Source organism: Oncorhynchus mykiss, chromosome 8, assembly GCF_013265735.2.
Source record: "Oncorhynchus mykiss isolate Arlee chromosome 8, USDA_OmykA_1.1, whole genome shotgun sequence".
Taxonomy (NCBI): Eukaryota; Metazoa; Chordata; class Actinopteri; order Salmoniformes; family Salmonidae; genus Oncorhynchus; species Oncorhynchus mykiss.
In genome coordinates, this window is record NC_048572.1 from 48,593,901 (window position 1) to 48,616,933 (window position 23,033).

At 40.8% G+C, this 23,033-nt stretch overlaps 1 protein-coding gene across 25 annotated transcripts in view; it reads right to left on the reverse strand.

The window, feature by feature from the left end:
* The window catches only part of dlg1l (discs, large (Drosophila) homolog 1, like), a 260,585-nt gene extending 237,897 nt beyond the window's left edge, over positions 1-22,688 (reverse strand). For 17 of the 25 annotated variants that reach the window (XM_036985530.1, XM_036985529.1, XM_036985528.1 and 14 more), the window contains exons 1-3: positions 21,941-22,642; positions 21,141-21,272; positions 4,424-4,587 (exon numbers count right to left, since the gene is read on the reverse strand). In XM_036985530.1, the coding sequence (XP_036841425.1) occupies positions 4,424-4,587; positions 21,141-21,272; positions 21,941-21,959 (315 nt within the window). In that variant the 5' untranslated portion in view covers positions 21,960-22,642. Of the gene's footprint in view, positions 1-4,423; positions 4,588-21,140; positions 21,273-21,940 lie in introns of all 25 variants that reach the window. The other 8 variants (XM_021612715.2, XM_021612716.2, XM_021612713.2 and 5 more) reach the window with 2 other exon arrangements.
* Positions 22,689-23,033: the final 345 nt, after the last annotated feature.

Consider the following 23,033-nt stretch of genomic DNA (forward strand, 5'->3'; position numbering starts at 1 on the left):
CACGCCTGGGATCTGTTGGATCGGAGGGTGAAGGCTTGGGAAATTCCCCCCAGAAATGTCTGGGAACTTGCAGGTGCCTTGGTGGAAGAGTGGGGTAACATCTCACAGCAAGAACTGGCAAATCTGGTGCAGTTCATGAGAAGGAGATGCACTGGAGAATTGAATGCAGCTGGTGGCCACACCAGATACTGATTTACTTTTGATTTGTACCCCCCCCCCCCCCCCTTCAGGGACACATTCAATTCATGCTAGTCACCTCTGTAGAACTCCAGTTTTTGTCTGTTGTTGAATCTTACGTTGATACAAATATTTACACGTTAAGTTTGCTGAAAATAAACAGTTGACAGTGAGAGGACGTTTATCTTTTGAGTTACATTTTATTTTTTAATTAAAGGCACACGTAGCCTACATGCAAACTATCTAGTGGAGACGCGTTGCGCCATGAGGTGTTGCTTTATCGGTTTGGAACCAGGTTTGCTGTACATTTGAGCAATATATGACAGAACGGAGTTCATAAAATAATGGCTCTATACAATACTGTACACTTTCTGTATTTGGGGATTCTGAAAAGACCCCTGGTGGCATGTCTGGTGGGGTAAGCGTGTGTCAAAGCTGTGTGTAAGTTGACTAAGCAAACAATTTGGAATATAACACATTGTTTCTTTAAAAATAAGTGATTCAGTCAGTCCACCCTCAACTCTAAGCCAAGAGAGTCTGGCATTGTATTTATATTAAGCCCTCCGATTACAATGAAGAGCAAGGCGTGCCGCTCTGTTCTGGGACAGCTTCAGCTTAACTAGGTCTTTCCTTCCAGCACTCGACCACACGACTGGACAATAATCAAGACAAGACTATAGTCTGCAGGACTTGCTTTTTGGAGTGCGGTGTCAAAAAAGAAGAGCATCTCTATATTACAGACAGACCTCTACCCATCTTTACAACCGTTGAATCTAAATGTTGACCATGACAGTTCACAATCTAAGGTAACGCCAAGTCATTTAGTCTCAACTTGTTCAACAGCCACACCATTCATTACCAGATTCAGCTGATATCTAGAACTTAGGGAATGATTTGTACCAAAAACAATGCTCTTAGTTTTAGAGATGTTCAGAACCAGTTTATTACTGGCCATCCATTCCAAATCAGACTGCAACTCATTGTTAAGGGTTTCAGTGACTTCATAATCTGTGGTTGCTGATGAGTATATGGTTGAATCAGCACACATGGACACACATGCTGTTTAATGCCAGTGGCAAGTCAATGGTAAAAATAAAAAACAAGAGTAGAGGGCCTAGAGAGCTGCCCTGCGGAACAGCACACTTTACATGTTTTACATTAGAGAAGCTTCCATTAAAGAAGACCCTCAGTTCTATTAGATAGATACCTCTGAATCCACAATATGGCTTGAAAAGCCATAACATCAGTTCTCAACAGGTTATGGTCAATAATATCAAATGCTGCACTAAAATCTAACAGCACAGCTCAATCTTCTTATCAATTTCCTATTAACTGTCAGTCCTTTGTGTCAGTGCAGTACATGTTGAGTGCCCTTCTCTATAAGCACGCTGAAAGTCTTGATTTGTTTACAGAGAAATAGCATTGTATTTGGTCATTGTTTTTTCTAACAGTTTGGTAAGAGCTGGCAGCAAGCTGATAGGTATGTTGTTAGAAACAGTAAAGGCCCCTTTACCACTCTTGGGTAGCGGAATGACTCGGGCTTCTCAAGCCTGAGGACAAAATACTTTCCTCTAAAGATATGACAGCTTGGAATGGCTCTAGAGTCAGCTACCATTCTCAGCAGCTTTCCATGTAAATTGTCAATGCCAGGAGGTTTATCATTATTGATCGATAAAAAAAAATCCACCTCTCCCATACTAACTTTCAATGCATTTCTTACATTATGATTTTCTATGCTTGAGTACGATGGCTCAGTTTGTTGGCATGTCCTGCTGCAGTTCGCCCACTTTGCCAATGAAGTAATCACAAATAGTTGCCAACGTCGAATGGTTGTGATGAATAAGCATCGGATTCAATGAAAGAGGGAGTTGAATGTCTTTCTGCCCATAATTTCATTTAACTTCTTTGATATAGGGAGCGCTCTTTTAATTTTTGGATAAAAAAACATTCCTGTTTTAAGCGCGATATTTTGTCACGAAAAGATGCTCGACTATGCATATAATTGACAGCTTTGGAAAGAAAACACTGACGTTTCCAAATCTGCAAAGATATTTTCTGAGTGCCACAGAACTGATGCTACAGGCGAAACCAAGATGAAATTTCAAACAGGAAGTACCCCCAGATTTTGAAGGCGCTGTGTTTCAATGAGTCCTTCTATGGCTGTGTATGGGTCACGAATGAGCTTAGACTTCCTGTCGTTTCCCCATAGTGTCGACAGCATTGTGACGTATTTGTAGGCATATCATTGGAAGATTGACCATTTTACACTACATTTACCAGGTGGCCGCTTGGTGTCCTCCGTCGCAATTATTGCGTAATCTCCAGCTGCATGTATTTCTGTTTGCTTCCGAAGAGAAACCCAACTGCCACAAATTATTTATCATCGAATAGATATGTGAAAACACCTTGAGGATTGATTCTAAACAACGTTTGCCATGTTTGTCGATATTATGGAGTTAATTTGGAAAAAAGTTCGGCGTTGTAATGACTGCATTTTCGGGTTTTTTTCTTAGCAAAACCTGATGAACAAAATGGAGCGATTTCTCCTACACAAATAATCTTTTTGGAAAAACGGAACATTTGCTATCTGAGAGTCTCATTGAAAACATCCGAAGTTCTTCAAAGGTAAATGATTTTATTTGAATGCTTTTCTTGTTTTTGTGAAAATGTTGCCTGCTGAATGCTAGGCTTAATGCTATGCTAGCTATCAATACTCTTACGCAAATGCTTGTGTAGCTATGGTTGAAAAGCATATTTTGAAAATCTGAGATGACAGTGTTGTTAACAAAAGGCTAAGCTTGTGAGCCAATATATTTATTTCATTTGCGATTTTCATGAATAGTTAACGTTGCGTTATGGTAATGAGCTTGAGGCTATAATTACGCTCCCGGATACGGGATTGCTCGACGCAACAGGTTAACAGGTGCATGTTTATCAATAATTGGAAAAATACATTTTAAAAAATGAATCAAGTGCAGCGTCTGGATGCTCCTTACAAATCACATCAGACCAACAAATATTTGTATCATCATCCACATAACCCAAACCGGCTGTGCATGTGCGCCATCTTGCGCTATCGTGCATAAATTAATTTTGTCCCCCTACACCAAACGTGATCACGACACGCAGGTTAAAATATCAAAACAAACTCTGAAACAATGACATTAATTTGGGGACAGGTCGAAAAGCATTAAACATGTATGGGAATTTAGCTAGTTAGCTTGCATCTGCTAGCTAATTTGTCCTGGGATATAAACATTGAGTTGTTATTTTACCTGAAATGCACAAGGTATTCTACTCCGACAATTAATCCACACATAAAAACGGCCAACTTTTTCATCTTAGAAATTATATGGTGATTGGCATCTACACTTTTACCACGACAACCGGCAAAACATTGTCTTTCAATCACTCACGTGGGTATAACCAATGAGGAGATGGCACGTGGGTACCTGCTTCTATAAACAAATTAGGAGATGGGAGAGGCAAGACATTCAGCGTGATCTGCATCAGAAATAGAAAGGAGTTCTATTTTAGCCCTTGGCATCGCTGACACTCGTTGGCGGCGCGAGCTGTGTGGGTGCAATAATTCAATAACATGATTTCTAAATGTATTTTGCATTGCTCGCACACGCGACGTGTCCGGTCTGGTCAGCATGTAAGAGTCACAGCAAAATATTTTCTATGATCTCATACAGCTTTTGGAACTTTGACTTTCACCACAAAGAGAATGATACATATAATTAAGCATTTCTGTGTAGTACAGATTAGGGACCCTTCTGGTTACCGTAATTCCAGAACCGGATGTAAACACACTTCATCTACTGTAGTTCAACAACCAAAACAAAAAAAAAATCTAACTTAAGGTGTCATGTTCTGCAGGACATTATGAAACTTAATACGGAGCATATATTTAAGAGTTTTAGGAACACATGGTCGCAAAAAAAAAACTTTTTACTGTAATTGTTTGCATCTGCACAGCTGTTCCATTAAAATGTGCCATTGTGAAATAAATGTTTTTTGTTTGGCATGCATTTTAAAGTAAATAAATCTGAGTTAAAGTGTAATTCTGTTAGATCAAGGGCAATTCCTCTATTTCACATGTGAAGCACCTCCCTGACATGAGATGGGGCAAGGGCCCTTTACAAAATACAAACAAAAACAATTCCACATTTCTTATCCCCAAGTGATCCATGATGCTACATACTCTATATACCAGCGCTGACCATAAATCGTCCCCTCTTACCTCTATGCTGGTGCTAAGGCTTGGCAGAGTGTCTGAGGTCACCGTTGTGCTTTGGAGGCTAGAGAAATCCCATAGGTTGACCGGCAGCATGGGCTCCGACGTCTTTGGGGACTCCACACATTTCTGATTGTCCAATAAGGTCACTTCGTAAAATTCCTGGATATCTGCAGCAAGACAGGAGAGACAGTTTAGTTACATTTATTTAGTATGCTTATTTGGACAGAAAAAAAGAGCATTCAAAACAAAGTTGTTTTTAAAACATATTAGAAGAAAAGGACAAATGTGTGATGTGTTTATGCTGGCATTCATTACTCCCTGTTAGTCTGTGTTGTACTATTACTTTCCTCTGGTGTTATTCTGCATCAACCTTTTGGCACATTACAACTCACAACAGCCATGTCTTCAGTAATATGGCAACTCAACGAGAGAGAACAAGTGCTCCCAAATACACTCAGCTAGAGAACTAATACATCTCAGTATACTGGTGTAATAACCTGACAGATGAATTTTATTATTGGTAAGCAGGATCTGAGTTGGCTGGGGTCAGCAGTCAGTTTAAAATGATGATCTCCAGGAACATCCGCCAGGAATCCTGCCATAGCTATAGGCATATTCAGACTGACATTCTGAGGAAAGGAACTGACATGATTACCCGTCCTAAACTGGAGTTGATTACCAGTGTTGTTTTATGTTATAAATAGTTACGTAAACTGGAATGAACCACCCAAGATAGACAAGATAGCTGCAGTGAGCTTGGAGGGGGAGGAGGGGCTGTAAAGGACATGCACAGCTGTTACAACTTTCATCGGGTTACACTCGAGCATGGCACAGAAGTCAGTTGCTTATTCTTGTCTGTGCAACAACTGAACTTGGCAAGGGACAACCCTGTGTAAAATTCTCTGTGTGCCTTCCATGACAAACATTTAGGAAGCATTATACAAATCTCGTGTAGCCAGCAGTCAAATTCCACATGACCGTTTAGTCACCGTAATTAGGCTTCTCCAAGCTCTGATGCTGCTGCTGGTCATTACTAGCTTACCAAACTCAATAATAAAATAATTACATGCATAATTTCATTTGCAGTCACTTTTGATAATGGTGTTTCCGCTAATGAAACATTCATGCTTATAGCCTACTACCATGTGCGCTTATGTGAAACAGCCAAATGGTTTATCAACAATTTAAGCAAAACGTTCTGATCTGTTGCGTCAGCCACATATAAAAAATGTAATTCTGGTGATTGTATTCATTTGGAATCTATCGCATCCCACAACTGCTCTAGACAGTGGAATATTTCTCGCATAGAATAGGTCGACTTTTGTACTATGGGGGATAGTAGATTGACATTGGCTAGTGCTTTTGATGTTCATTAGGCCTACTCATCTTGTTGGCTGATGAAAAATGTGGACAGTTCTTACAATATGCACCTCGGAATTGGATAACAACGCGCGGAGTGGTGTCCCCCGATGTGTCCGTCTTAACTTGTTGCCTGTGATAAAGACCCGATCATGTGACAGAGCCGTGTGAGTGAGAGACGCTTCAGATTGTGCAGCACGCTCAGGGAGAAGGGCACAACGTAGCACTCCGGGTCACAAAAGGCAAGGATTTTTTTAGGGTGCATTACGGGGATGCCACCGTGAAATTCAAGGCATTATTAAGTGCTTGTCAAATTGTGAATATGAGACTATTGGCATGTGTACAGCCTGCACAAAAAAAAGTAAAAAAAAGAGTGCATGCCTTTCATGCAACTTTTTTCAAAACCTCAGTCTCATCATGCAGCCTTACAATTTATTAAAAATAAACATATAGCTCAACATTTGTAGAACTGAAGTTACATTAATAACTAAATTAAACAAATAGGAATACCTATCTTTGTTAGCCGCATGTGCGCATTCCCTCAAATCGTTAGGAGAAAATAGTTATATTTTATTCAGCTTTCTTCAATTGTATTCTTCATTCTATAAAATATCAAACAAAGCCACGGAATTATAAGCAAATCGTGTCAGCTAAATTAGTGTAGCCCACAGCCATTTGGCATAGCCACATCAGGACAACTCAAAGTATGCTATCGTTATTCTGAAATACACTACATTTTCTTTATATCATGCTTCTTTAGACCTGACGCAAAATAATGGATGTATGACATTTATATGGATTTAAGACTTTTTAAAATGGCTTGTAGGCTGTGTGTGGAAGCCAGGGGAAGCTAAATGTTTTTGTTAATTAACGGTCAATTACCATGAGACCGACAGTTATTTGCTTGACAATCACCGGCTGACGAAATTGTGACTGCCACAGCCCTAATCTCTTCACAAGAATAAACTGCTTAATTATTGAAAAATGGACTAAACCAAGTCTGTGGAATTGATCTCGAGATCAAGACTTAACAGTAAGTAGCCTAAATCATTTCAGTTCAGTGTTTATTTTTCATACAATCACTGCAGAAAGCAAAAAAGGCCTAGGACTACATTTTAATCAACTTCAGTATCTTTTTTTTTGTTTGTTTTATTTCTAACTTTTGTCCCCTTTTCATGATATCCATTTCGTAGTTAAGAGTCTTGTCCCGTCGCTGCAACTCCTGTACGGCTGTGGGAGGCATGAAGGTCGAGAGCCATGCGTCCTTCGAAACACAACCATTGCATTACCATTAACCTGGAAGTACAGAAACCTTTGTTTGCAATTACAGAGATCACACGTTTCCTGTAGTTCTTGACCAGGTTTGCACACACTGCAGCAGGGATTTTGGCCCACAGACCTTCTCCAGATCCTTCAGGTTTCGGGGCTGTCGCTGGGCAATACGGACTTTCAGCTCCCTCCAAAGATTTTCTATTGGGTTCAGGTCTGGAGATTGGCTAGGCCACTCCAGGACCTTGAGATGCTTCTTACGGAACCACTCCTTAGTTGCCCTGGCTGTGTGTTTCGGGTCGTTGTCATGCTGGAAGACCCAGCCACGACCCATGTTCAATGCTCTTACTGAGGGAAGGAGATTGTTGGCCAAGATCTCGCGATACATGGCCCCATCCATCCTCCCCTCAATACGGTGCAGTAGTCCTGTCCCTTGTGCAGAAGAGCATCCCCAAATAATGTTTCCACCTCCATGCTTCACGGTTGGGATGGTGTTCTTGGGGTTGTACTCATCCTTCTTCCTCATCCTCCTTCTTCCTCCAAACACAGTGAGTGGAGTTTAGACCAAAAAGCTCTATTTTTGTCTCATCAGACCACATGACCTTCTCCCATTCCTCCTCTAGATCATCCAGATGGTCATTGGTAAACTTCAGACGGGCCTGGACATGCACTGGCTTGAGCAGGGGGACCTACTGCGCTGCAGGATTTTAATCCATGACGGCGTAGTGTGTTACTAATGGTTTTCTTTGAGACTGGTCCTAGCTCTCTTCAGGTCATTGACCAGGTCCTGCCGTGTAGTTCTGGGCTGATCCCTCACCTTCCTCATGATCATTGATGCCCCACGAGGTGAGATCTTGTATGGAGCCCCAGACAGAGGGTGATTGACCATCATCTTGAACTTCTTCCATTTTCTAATAATTGCGGCAACAGTTGCTGCCTTCTCACCAAGCTGCTTGCCTATTGTCCTGTAGCCCATCCCAGCCTTGTGCAGGTCTACAATTTTATCCCTGATGTCCTTACACAGCTCCCTGGTCTTGGCCATTGTGGAGAGGTTGGAGTCTGTTTGATTGAGTGTGTGGACAGGTGTCTTTTATACAGGTAATGAGTGGAGAACAGGAGGGCTTCTTAAAGAAAAACTAACAGGTCTGTGAAAGCCGGAATTGTTACTGGTTGGTCGGTGATCAAATACTTACAGTGCCTTGCGAAAGTATTCGGCCCCCTTGAACTTTGCGACCTTTTGCCACATTTCAGGCTTCAAACATAAAGATATAAAACTGTATTTTTTTGTGAAGAATCAACAACCAGTGGGACACAATCATGAAGTGGAACGACATTTATTGGATATTTCAAACTTTTTTAACAAATCAAAAACTGAAAAATTGGGCGTGCAAAATTATTCAGCCCCCTTAAGTTAATACTTTGTAGCGCCACCTTTTGCTGCGATTACAGCTGTAAGTCGCTTGGGGTATGTCTATCAGTTTTGCACATCAAGAGACTGAAATGTTTTCCCATTCCTCCTTGCAAAACAGCTCGAGCTCAGTGAGGTTGGATGGAGAGCATTTGTGAACAGCAGTTTTCAGTTCTTTCCACAGATTCTCGATTGGATTCAGGTCTGGACTTTGACTTCGCCATTCTAACACCTGGATATGTTTATTTTTGAACCATTCCATTGTAGATTTTGCTTTATGTTTTGGATCATTGTCTTGTTGGAAGACAAATCTCCGTCCCAGTCTCAGGTCTTTTGCAGACTCCATCAGGTTCTCTTCCAGAATGGTCCTGTATTTGGCTCCATCCATCTTCCCATCAATTTTAACCATCTTCCCTGTCCCTGCTGAAGAAAAGCAGGCCCAAACCATGATGCTGCCACCACCATGTTTGACAGTGGGGATGGTGTGTTCAGCTGTGTTGCTTTTACGCCAAACATAACGTTTTGCATTGTTGCCAAAAAGTTCAATTTTGGTTTCATCTGACCAGAGCACCTTCTTCCACATGTTTGGTGTGTCTCCCAGGTGTCTTGTGGCAAACTTTAAATGACACTTTTTATGGATATCTTTAAGAAATGGCTTTCTTGCCACTCTTCCATAAAGGCCAGATTTGTGCAATATACGACTGATTGTTGTCCTATGGACAGAGTCTCCCACCTCAGCTGTAGATCTCTGCAGTTCATCCAGAGTGATCATGGGTCTCTTGGCTGCATCTCTAATCAGTCTTCTCCTTGTATGAGCTGAAAGTTTAGAGGGACGGCCAGGTCTTGGTAGATTTGCAGTGGTCTGATACTCCTTCCATTTCAATATTATCGCTTGCACAGTGCTCCTTGGGATGTTTAAAGCTTGGGAAATCTTTTTGTATCCAAATCCGGCTTTAAACTTCTTCACAACAGTATCTCGGACCTGCCTGGTGTGTTCCTTGTTCTTCATGATGCTCTCTGCGCTTTTGACGGACCTCTGAGACTATCACAGTGCAGGTGCATTTATACGGAGACTTGATTACACACAGGTGGATTGTATTTATCATCATTAGTCATTTAGGTCAACATTGGATCATTCAGAGATCCTCACTGAACTTCTGGAGAGAGTTTGCTGCACTGAAAGTAAAGGGGCTGAATAATTTTGCACGCCCAATTTTTCAGTTTTTGATTTGTTAAAAAAGTTTGAAATATCCAATAAATGTCGTTCCACTTCATGATTGTGTCCCACTGGTTGATTCTTCACAAAAAAATACAGTTTTATATCTTTATGTTTGAAGCCTGAAATGTGGCAAAAGGTCGCAAAGTTCCAGGGGGCCGAATACTTTCGCAAGGCACTGTATGTCATGCAATAAAATGCTAGGAGAACCTGCAAAATCGGCAGTGTATCAATTACTTGTTCTTCCCACTGTATATTTCCATGTCTGTATTTTCATCGACATTTATGAGTATTTCTATAAAATTGTGTGGCTCTCTGCAATATCACCGGATGTTTTTGGAACTAGTGAACATAACGCACCAATGTATACGGAGAAGGTTTTTATATAAATATGCACTTTACCGAACAAAGCACACATGTATCATGTAACATGAAGTCCTATGAGTGTCATCTGATGAAGATCAAAGGTTAGTGATTCATTTTCTCTATTTGTGCTTTTTGTGACTCCTCTCTTTGGCTGGAAAAATGGCTGTGTTTTTCTGTGGCTTGGCTCTGACCTAACAATCGTTTGTGGCGCTTTCGCTGTAAAGCTTATTTGAAATCGGAAAATGTGGTGGGATTAACAACAAGATTACCTTTAAAATAGTATAAGATACATGTTTGAGGAATTTTAATTATGAGATTTGTTTGAATTTGGCTGTCACTGGCTGTTGTCATATCAACCCCGTTAACGGGATTGCAGCCCTAAGAATTAAGTAAAATATTCACCTATGGTACAGTAGGTCTAAATTACAGGCTACTTTGTGATCAAGCTTGACAAGAAAGATTAAGCTACTTCACCTACATGAGTTGATCAAACAAATGCACTAAAAATACTTTTTTTTGCTGTCAAACAAGGCCCCTTCATCCACCAGTCACTGCACTACAGCAATCAAGCCAGTGGAAAAAAATGCTCATGTGCTGGTCTCGTGCTGCTGGTTTCCCAGTTTCCGGTCTTGTATTCTCTTCAACCCTCTGGGGACAAGACTATGGTTAAAGGCCGACCTTAAAGTACTGTATTGATAGCCAATAAAAAAAATGGGACCATTGTGGAAGATAGATTTTATCTTAGGCAGGAGCTTTTAATAAACACGCAGTTACTGCCATCCATATCAAAAGAGGTAAGAACAGCCTAATCATATCTACTTTTGAAGGCTGTACGCCACAGAAAGTTACATTTTCTGATTAAATTTTTTTTTAAGACTACACCCATTAGGACTCTTAATGTTATGAAGTTGAGCACTTAAGAGCCCTAGGAGACAGATTACAGCCTATTAAAGTCACTCGTTGTGCAAGTGGTTCTCAGCTCAACTAACCTAGTTATGCTGTACATTACCATGTATCATGATGAATGCAAACAGTAAGGACTTCATAAATGGTTGTGGGGCATGACTCACAGTAGACCATTTGCAGAACAATGTCAACTGCCAAACCATATACCAAATTGTACTGATTGTTAAATGCTTATTTTTATTTTTAAATGCTTATTACCATCACACATTATGGAGGTTGTATGTCTAAATCAGTGGATGTTAACTAGGCTACAAGCCAATCCTAAAGGGAGACCTTTAGTTCAAATTAATGGAAAACACTGGGCACCGAGGCTGCAGTCTTAGTTGACTATTTCTCTGCTTTTGTCTATTCTTGACCCTCTTCTCCTCTCTGCAATCCACTCTTTCTGTTCTTGGTCTACTCTCTGTCATCCAGTGAAAATGCGGTAAATCAGCAGCAGGGAGATTAGGATTTGTGGTAATCACCATGTCAACAGACGGATTACATTTGGTCTGGCCCTCTGCATACATATCTTGGATGGGGGGGGTGGATTGCAAACTGTGGCACCAATCTATTTTTCATAAGCAACATTCAGAAATGGTGGAGTGTCAGTGTGCATGCATGCGTATGAGGGAAGCTAATGCTGAAATGAAAAGGAATAGGTGTGTGTGTGTGTACACAATGCAGTTGGAGTATTCAGACCCCTTGACTTCTTCCACTTTGTTACAATACAGCCTTATTCTAAAATTGATTCAATTGTTGTTTTTACTCAATCTATACACAAAAGCCCATAATGACCAAGCAAAAAGTTGACATTACAAATTAAATACAAAATACAAAAAAACATCACATTTACATAAGTACTCAAACCCTTTACTCAGTACATTGTTGAATCACCTTTTGGCAGTAAAGCCTCGAGTCTTTGGTATTACGCTATAAGCGTGGCACACATTTTGGATACTTTCTCCCATTCTTCTCTGCAGATCCTCTCAAGCTCTGTCAGTTGGATGGGGAGCGTCACTGCACAGCTATTTTCAGGTCTCTCCAGAGATGTTCAATCGCATTCAAGACCGGGCTATGGCCTGGCCACTCAAGGACATTTAGAGAATTGCCCCAAAGCCACTCCTGCGATGTCTTGGCTGTGTGCTTAGGGTCAATGTCCTGTTGGAAGATGAACCTTCGCCCCAGTCGGAGGTCCTGAGCACTCTGGGGCAGGTTTTTGTCAAGGATCTCCGTACTTTTCTCTGTTTATATTTCCCACAATCCTGACTGGTCTCCCTGGCAAGCTCTGTCTCCTCTCTTGCCAAACCCATCAGAGCATCAGAGGCATTGAGATGACACATCATCTTTGGACAGCCATTTTCTATTGTATTCAGTAGAAACTAGGCTGTAATTCAAGTTACATGGCCTTTATTGGGCAATAGCTAAGACAGTACCTTAGAACAGGGGTTCCCAAACTTTCACTCAGGCCCCCCTTCCAGCACTGGGGATGCCCCCCCCACACGTCTATTTCTATGGGCACACTTCATGCCAAACTGTTCACATCCCTCTTGCAGAGAATTTTGTAGGTTTAAAACACCGCCATAGGACGCCAGCTTTCCAACACAGTAACTGTTCGTCGGCATAAAAATCTATAGACAAAAAAAAAAACTAAATAAAACATGTTAGCCGACATAGGCGAGTTGTTATAAGTAAGGTATGCAATGACTGACGTGACAAGAGAAACTGATGCACTACCCAATTACAAAACTGCACCTTGTGCATTCTACTATTACAACTTTCAAGAGTAAGTTGAAAGCCCGGACAAATAAAACATTTAAAAATACTATGCTAAATATGCCAACTCCTCGAGCCTTAGCCCCACTGCCTTAGAATACTGAAATGTATCACAACAGTGTTTGGAATCAAATCTTACTGAAGGGATATACGGCACCAGCTGAAAGTTGACACCTACTCATTCAAGGGTTTTTATTTGTGACCCTTTCAGGAAACTAGGCGCATGTTCGGAGCTACTACTTCAGTCGAGCCATTTGAAAATAAACTTTATCAAAATGCATTTTTGGCAGAAATGCCTTCTCAAACGTGAACTTTAATGTGCCTTAATAACAAACCTGTATGCCATCTGCAAATAAAAATGAATTGTTAAACTACAAGCCTAGTTGGTTTAGCCAGAGTGAAATACAGGAACCTTTCTGCTAGCCATGATTGGCTAAGATAATGAGTGGGCTGGACATGCCGAGTGATGATTGAATTGGTCTGCCATATAGCTCACTTCTGTCCATTTGAGCTGGTCAGTATGTCAAACACATTTTTTTATGTAACGCATAGTAAAACTGCATAACTCTAATGTCAAGTTAAAAGTGTATTGTAAGCTAGCTAACAATAACGCATCTAACTTTAAATTAATCCCAAAGGTGTTCTATGGGGTTGAGTTCAGGGCTCTGTATGCTCTCCACTGTCTCCGGGTTACATCTTCAAACTAAGGGCAACCATGGCATCCGACAGGAGACTCGTCCAACCATGATGTATACGGTAAAATAGTCTCGCTAGCTACATTTTTAGATATTACACATGTCTAATTTTGACAGAAAGCGGTATTTCAAATTGAAGTGTACTGTTAGCTAGATAATGTTAGCTCACTTGCTAATGTTATGTGTATGATCTTATTCTTTGACTCTCAGACATAGTGGGGCAAAAAAGTATTTAGTCAGCCACCAATAGTGCAAGTAATCCCACTTAAAAAGATGAGGCCTGTAATTTTCATAGGTACACTTCAACTATGACAGACAAAATGAAAAAAAAAATCCAGAAAATCACATTGTAGGATTTTTAAAGAATTTATTTGCAAATTATGGTGGAAAATAAGTATTTGGTCACCTACAAACAAGCAAGATTTCTGCTCTCACAGACCTGTACCTTCTTTAAGAGGCTCCTCTGTCCTCCACTCGTTACCTGTATTAATGTCACCTGTTTGAACTTGTTATCAGTATAAAGGACACCTGTCCACAACCTCAAACAGTCACACTCCAAACTCCACTATGGCCAAGACCAAAGAGCTGTCAAAGGACACCCGAAACAAAATTGTAGACCTGCACCAGGCTGGGAAGACTGAATCTGCAATAGGTAAGCTGCTTGGTTTGAAGAAATCAACTGTGGGAGCAATTATTAGGAAACGGAAGACATACAAGACCACTGATAATCTCCCTCGATCTGGGGCTCCACGCAAGATCTCACCCCGTGGGGTCAAAATGATCACAAGAACGGTGAGCAAAAATCCCAGAACCACACGGGGGGGACTTAGTGAATGACCTGCAGAGAGCTGGGACCAAAGTAACAAAGCCTACCATCAGTAACACACTACACCGCCAGGGACTCAAATCCTGCAGTGCCAGACGTGTCCCCCTGTTTAAGCCAGTATATTTCCAGGCCCGTCTGAAGTTTGCTAGAGAGCATTTGGATGATCCAGAAGAAGATTGGGAGAATGTCATATGGTCAGATGAAACCAAAATATAACTTTTTGGTAAAAACTCAACTCGTCGTGTTTAGAGGACAAAGAATGCTGAGTTGCATCCAAAGAACACCATACCTACTGTGAAGCATGGGGGTGGAAACATCATGCTTTGGGGCTGTTTTTCTGCAAAGGGACCAGGACGACTGATCTGTGTAAAGGAAAGAATGAATGGGGCCATGTATCGTGAGATTGAGTGAAAACCTCCTTCCATCAGCAAGGGCATTGAAGATGAAACGTGGCTGGGTCTTTCAGCATGACAATGATCCCAAACACACCGCCCGGGCAACGAAGGAGTGGCTTCGTAAGAAGCATTTCAAGGTCCTGGAGTGGCCTAGCCAGTCTCCAGATCTCAACCCCATAGAAAATCTTTGGAGGGAGTTGAAAGTCTATGTTGCCCAGCAACAGCCCAAAACATCACTGCTCTAGAGGAGATCTGCATGGGGGAAATGGGCCAAAATACCAGCAACAGTGTGTGAAATCCTTGTGAAGACTTACAGAAAACATTTGACCTCTGTCATTGCCAACAAAGGGTATATAAAATCTTAAGATAAACTTTTGTTATTGACCAAGTACTTATTTCCACCATAATTTGCAAATAAATTCATTAAAAATCCTACAATGTGATTTTCTGGATTTTTTTTTTGTCTCATTTTGCCTGTCATAGTTGAAGTGTACCTATAATGAAAATTAGAGGCCTCTCTCTCTCTCTCTCTCATCTTTTTAAGTGGGAGAACTTGCACAATTGGTGGCTGACTAAATCCTTTTTTGCCCCACTGTATTTGCTTGACTAGCTATAGCTAGCTAACATTGAACCTGGTTGGTTAGCTACCTGCAGATTCATGGAGGATAGTAACATCACGAGTTGGGATAATGGTTCATTGTATAGCTATCTAGTTACGTCTTAACAAAAGACTCGTCTGAGTGTGCCAGAGCACAGAATAACTGATGAATTCACGAACACCCGTTGAATATGGCCTGTGTCAGTAAACATTGGCAAAAAAGTGTAATTAAATTGTTGCCAACAGCACAGTTAGTCACCAACGCACTGGAGAACATGAAAACAACCTATCCAGCTCTGCTAAGGTGAGTAAAATGGTCAGAGTGGGGTGTTCTCTCATTACGGTGTCTGGAAGTAGCTAGCAAGCTTGCCAATGTTAGCCAGTTCGCTTGGGTGCTTGACTGGCATTGTGAGGTCAGAACGTTCAGATCAACCCTACCTCCTCGGCCAGAGTGTCCAATGCACGCTCTGAATTTATGAACGGACAATCTGACAGCACAGTTGCAGTCACTAACGCTCTAGATAACATGCTTAACCAGCTCTGTGAAGGGCGAGTAATGTTCAGTGTGCTGTTCTTGCTCACATAGATGTCTGGACGTAGCTAGCAAGTTAGAACACTCAAAGCAACCTTAAAACTGATGGGTGGGGCTTAAGAGGGTGTGAACAATGCTGTATGGGTGTAGACAAAGGGCTCTCCAGTAGTAGTACCAAAAGACTCAAAGGCATTTTCTTAAAAGTGAGTTAACAAGTTGATCAACTTTCAAAGCAAAATTACTTTCCATTGTTCCTCAACTGTAGTGTATGATATACAATTTGGTAGCCGAGTCTACTTTTAGCTAATGTAAAATTAAAATAAATTACATTTTGTAACATAAGACCAATTTGTCCCAGTCGGCCACATTTTTACTATTTTCTACATTGTAGAATAATAGTGAAGACATCAAAAACATGGAAACATGTAGTAACCAAAAGTGTTAAATTCAAAATATAATTGTATTTGCCTTGACAGCTTTGCACACTCTTGGCATTCTCTCAACCAGCTTCACCTGGAATGCTTTTCCAACAGTCTTGAAGGAGTTCTCACATATGCGGAGCGCTTGTTTGCTGCTTTTCAGCATTCCAACTTATCCCAAACCATCTCAATTGGGTTGAGGTCAAGTAATTGTGGAGGCCAGGTCATCTGATGCAGCAATCCATCACTCTCCTTCTTGGTCAAATAGCCCTTACACAACCTGGAGGTGTGTTGGGTTATTGTACTGTTGAAAAACAAATGACAGTCCCACTAAGCGCAAACCAGATGGAATGGCGTATCGCTGCAGTATACTGTGGTAGCCATGCTAGTTAAGTGTGCTTGAATCATTACATCGCAGTTGCTAGCTGTGCCACTAGAGATCCTGTTTCGAGTCCAGGCTATGTCGCAGCCGGGCCACAACAAGGAGACACATGGGGCTGCGTCGTCTGGGTTAGGGGAGGGCTTGGCCGGCAGGGATGTCCTTGTCCCACCGTGCTCTAGCGACTCCTGAGGCAGGCCGGGCGCATGCACGTGGACACGGTCGCCAAGTGTACGGTGTTTCCTCCGACACATTGGTGTGGCTGGCTTCTGGGTTAAGCGGGCAATGTGTCAAGAAGCAGTGCGGCTTGGTTGGGTCATGTTTTGGAAGACGCATGGCTCTTGACCTTCGCCTCTCCCGAGTCCGTACGGGAGTTGCAGCGATGAGACATGACTAACTACCAATTGGATACCACCAAATTGGGGAGAAAAAGGGGTCAAATTAACACAAAAAAAAGTATGTCTTGAATTCTAAATAAATCACTGACAGTGTCACCAGCAATCCTCCATGCTTTACAGTGGGAACCACACATGCGCAGATCATCCATTGCCCATGTTTCTTGGCCCTAGCAAGCCTCTTATTATTATTGGTGTCCTTTAGTTGTGGTTTCTTTGCAGCAATTTGACCATGAAGGCCTGGGTCACGCAGTCTCCTCTTAACAGTTGACGTTGAGACATGTCTTTTACTTGAACTCCAAAGCATTTATTTTGGCTGCAATTTCATTAGTTACCGGCCTGCAGCTGAGGTAACTGGGTCTTCCTTTTCTTTGGCGGTTCTCATGAGCCAGTTTCATCATAGCGCTTGATGGTTGACTGGTGTGGGAGCAGAAAATATTTATGTTATCTCAGACTATTCTGGCAATTCTAACATTGGGAGGATGGATGTTTGACATGCTTTTTACATTTATATCACAAGCCATTTGAGAATATCATGATCGAAGTGGCCATTTTAGGACCTTTTTAGACCTATACATGCCTATACATACACCTTATGTACATGACACAGTCAACATCTTGATGTCATTATATTCCATATAGTGTGCTCTAACATCTGAAGAAAAATTTTTCAACATTAAAAATATGAATCTCAAAACTAACCTTTGAATTTCAAGATGTACATTATATACTCCTCAAACATCACATTCGCAGTGGGTTCTCTGGTACTTTAATGATACGACCCTTTTTATACATATAAATTGACATAGGTCATTAAGCATTAAAAAAATAATAATATTTTGTCGAAGGCCAAAATTGGATTTGAGAGTTACACTTTAATGTGAGATGTCAGGATCCTGGAATCACCTCTTCACTGTTGATGTTGAGACTGGTGTTTTGCGGGTACTATTTAATGAAGCTGCCAGTTGAGGACTTGAGAGGCGTCTGTTTCTCAAACTAAACGCTAATGTACAGTGCCTTGCGAAAGTATTCGGCCCCCTTGAACTTTGCGACCTTTTGCCACATTTCAGGCTTCAAACATAAAGATATAAAACTGTATTTTTTTGTGAAGAATCAACAACAAGTGGGACACAATCATGAAGTGGAACGACATTTATTGGATATTTCAAACTTTTTTAACAAATCAAAAACGGAAAAATTGGGCGTGCAAAATTATTCAGCCCCCTTAAGTTAATTAAGTTAAAAAATACAGTTTTATATCTTTATGTTTGAAGCCTGAAATGTGGCAAAAGGTCGCAAAGTTCAAGGGGGCCGAATACTTTCGCAAGGTGTCCTCCTTGTCCTCTTGCTCAGTTGTGCACCGGGGCCTCCCACCCTTTCTAATCTGGTTAGGGCCAGTTTGCGCTGTTCTGTGAAGGGAGTAGTACACAGCGTTGTACGAGATCTTCAGTTTCTTGGCAATTTCTCTCATGGAAAAGCCTTCATTTCTCAGAACAAGAATAGACTGACGAGTTTCAGAAGAAAGTAGCTTGTTTCTGGCCATTTTGAGCCTCTAATCGAACTCACAAATGCTGATGCTCCAGATACTCAACAAGTTTAAAGTAGAGGTCGACCGATTATGATTGCCCAAGCCGATTATTGGAGGACCAAAAAAGCCGATACCGATTAATCGGACGATTTTTTTTTATTTATTTAATAATGACAATTACAACAATACTGAATGAACACTTATTTTAACTTAATATAATACATCAATAAAATCAATTTAGCCTCAAATAAATAATGAAACATGTTCAATTTGGTTTAAATAATGCAAAAACAAAGTGTTGGAGAAGTAAAAGTGCAATATGTGCCATGTAAGAAAGCTAACATTTAAGTTCCTTGCTCAGAACATGAGAACATATGAAAGCTGGTGGTTCCTTTTAACCTAAGTCTTCAATATTCCCAGGTAAGAAGTTTTAGGTTGTAGTTATTATAGGACTATTTCTCTCTATACCATTTGTATTTCATTAACCTTTGACTATTGGATCTTCTTATAGGCACTTTAGTATTGCCAACAGTATAGCTTCCATCCCTCTCCTCGAACCAGGAACACAACGACAACAGCCACCCTCGAAGCAGTGTCACTTGCTCTGCATGGGTAACGTTTGAAATGCTATTAGCGCACACACCGCTAACTAGCTAGCCATTTCACATTGGTTACACCAGCCTAATCTCAGGAGTTGATAGGCATGAAGTCAAACAGCTGCTGGCAAACGCACGAAAGTGCTGTTTGAATGAATGCTTACGAGCCTGCTGCTGCCTACCATCGCTCAGTCGGACTGCTCTATCAAATCATAGACTTAGTTATAACATAATAACACACAGAAATATGAGCCTTAGGTCATTAATATGGTCGAATCCGGAAACTATAATCTCGAAAACAAGACGTTTATTATTTCTGTGAAATACGGAACCGTTCCGTATTTTTATCTAATGGGTGGCATCCATAAGTCAAAATATTCCTGTTACATTGCACAACCTTCAATGTTATGTCATAATTACTTAAAATTCTGGCAAATTAGGCAGCCCAAACTGTTGCATTTACACTGCCTCTGCGTGCAATGAACGCAAGAGAAGAGACATTTCACCTAGTTAATAGTGCCTGCTAAATATGCAGGTATAAAAATATATACTTGTGTATTGATTTTAAGAAAGGCATTGATGTTTATGGTTAGGTACACATTGGTGCAACGATACGCACCGCATCGATTATATGCAACGCAGGACACGCTAGATAAACTAGTAATATCATCAACCATGTGAAGTTAACTAGTGATTATGATTGATTGATTGATTGTTTTTTATAAGATAAGTTTAATGCTAGCTAGCAACTTACCTTGGCTTACTTCATTCGCCTAACAGGCAGTCTCCTCGTGGAGTGCAATGTGATCAGGTGGTTAGAGCGGACTAGTTAACTGTAAGGTTGCAAGATTGAATCCCCCCGAGCTGACAAGGTAAAAATCTGTCCTTTTGCCCCTGAACGAGACAGTTAACCCACTGTTCCTAGGCCGTCATTGAAAATAAGAATGTGTTCTTAACTGACTTGCCTAGTTAAATAAAGACTAAATAAAAATTGGCCAAATCGGTGTCCAAATATACCGATTTCCGATTATGAAAACTTGAAATCGGCCCTAAGTAAATCGGTCAACCTATAGTCTAAAGGTCAATTTTATTGCTTTTTTAATCCGCACAACAGTTTTCCACTGTGCTAACATACTCGCAAAATTGTTTTCTAATGACCAATTTGCCATTTAAAATGATAATCATGGATTAGCTAACACAACCTGCCATAGGAGTGATGGTTGCTGATAATGGGCCTCTGTACGGCTATGTAGATATTCATATCCATTAAACAAAAAAATAAAAAAATAAAAAATCTGCCGTTTCCAGCTACAATAGTAATTTACAACATTAACAATGTCTACACTTTATTTCTGATCAATGATGTTATTTTAAGTGGACAAAAAAAAAGTGTTTTTCTTTCAAAAACAAGGAGTGACCCCAAACTTTTGAACAGTAGTCCATGTGTACATTTATTATGTAACTCAAGCGGTGAGGTCAGCATGCTACTTTGAATGTTGTGTAATGTCAGTAGTCTTGTCAAGGAAGCATCATGCAAAATATATTGGCACACTCCACTTACCAAGACCATTGTCAAATAAGGCACACAGTCACCTGCTTTTAAAGTAAGCCTTGAGGTGGTACCACCCAGCACATTTAGAAGGGTGTAATTTCATACCGAACCCCTCCCTTGAGATGACTTAGCAGCACGGTGCCTCTAAATCACAATTTAAATGGTAGAGTATAACCAATACGGGCAAAAAGAGCTAGATTTTCTACTAAAAGACAAAAACATCACTGTTGCACCGAACTGTCAAAATTAAGACCAGAATTGCATTTAAAAGAAACTTCATTGGGAGAAAGGATTTATGTGAGAATTGCCAGAACCTGCAATACCCCCCAAAAATTCCACTCCTGCTGGCATGGAATAGCCCATTAGGCCTTCAACATTAGACGTGATAAACACAAGGTTAACAATAGATTCCCCAACAACTCAAAAGCAAGATGAATAAGGGTGAAAATTACATATGTACACTTACCTATGAGTGCCTGGAAAAGGTTACTCTGGAAGATGTCGATGACCCTCTGGATGGAGAGTCTCAGTTGCCAGTCCTCAGTGTGGTTAAGTTTAGTGCGATATTCCTCCAAGAGTGACAGGGCTCGCTGTGCATCTGGACAATCAGAATGTGTTAGGTAAGACGTATATCCCCTGGCCAAAACGCTAGCAATTTACCATTCAAAAGAATAACGCATCTTGACTCAAAGTCAGTAAGTTGGCCTTTTAAATTGTAACCATATTGCTCCAGTAGCTGCTGTAAATTGTTACAATTGAAGGGCTACAACTATTAATTGGCTGCATGGACTTGAGAAGTTGAAAGTTATATTTTGGAGCCAACATCGTTTAACGCAATTACATTTGATTGAGATACTGGCTACAATTTGTTCAATTGGAAGATATGTTACACGAATAAATTGTAGCTAGTTGAGCAATGTAACAGAGTCAATCATTATGCTACCTTATGGAAAAGTAAGGCAAGCTTGGGAAACGGTATAGCTACAGTACATATCGAACGTTAACGTTAGTTCACTAGCCAGCTAAGTTAGAAGTATTTTGCAAGCCAAGTGCCCTTACAAGCAACTTGGTTATTTTTGTGGCTTCTTTCCCGTCAGAACTTCTGAGGGCAACTAGGAAACTAGTTAGTTTCTTGCTAAATATATCGACAGGACCTATTTCATAATGGTTATTTCCAGTTATTACCTACCTAATAACAGCTAGTTTATATTGGTAAGTATGCATAACTGGCAGTTAGTATGCTACAATTAGATTAAAGCCGCTTACCTTTCTTTCGTACTGGCATGATTAGGCAGTCTCGAGACAATATGTAGCTTGCTAGCCAGCTAGCTCTTTCACCAGTCGCGCGCAGATAAATGTTAATGTTACACGCAATATAATAGAACACGTTCACTCTCCTGGTATCCAAAGGGTATGAAAATATCTGCAATACAACCACAAGTACCGCTTTAATTTTGCCCACGAACTGTCAATTGAAAATATGTTACTGTGCTACAAAATGAGAAACGACAGTAACATTGGAGAGGGCGTTCGGGTACAAACTAAAAACGCGACCAGCTAGCTGACAGCTGCACTTCTTGAACCTGACAGCGGCAAAGAGGTGACGACACCACATATGCAATGGTTGGTATTTTTCTAACTAGGTCCAAATGCCCGTTAAAATCCATACAAAGTAGAGAAACGCGTGTTCAGTCGGCTAAAACCAGTCAATCCGTGTGCATGCATTGGTGTCCAACGTAGCTTGCAGGCAGTGCGGGCTTTAAAATTACTCAAACTCTAAATCCAGTTCAGTGGCACATGTAAACTCAGGCCGTGCCTCCGCGACTTATTCACACACACAGTTTCGTAAACTTATCCTTCGTACATTTTCTCGGCAAATACATTTGTATTCCTTCGACTCAAACTTCTTCTGGTGTCCCTCCTTTTCTTCCTGTGACAGAAAATTCCAAACTTTCTTCCAAAATGGCGTCTCGGGGTTGGAAGTAGCATATATCACGTGATTTCAAACCCTGCAGTTAACTGCTCATGTAACTCAAGGAAGGAGTTGAAAGGTGAGACGTGATATTTTCTTGAGCCAGGGGTTTTCAAACTTTTCTTTCCCAGGGACCCCCATCATATGTTAGCAAATTTTTTTGTTCGTATTATCAGTTGAATGATAATGGCAAGTAAGAAGCAATCAACATTTTAGGGATAGCCGCCTTTTTTTCAATTTTCGCCTAAATCACATGCCCAAATCTGACTGCCTGTAGCTCATGCCATGAAGCAAGGATATGCATATTCTTGGTACCTTTTGAAAGGAAATACGTTGAAGTTTGTGGAAATGTGGAGAATATTGAATGTAGGAGAATATAGCACAATA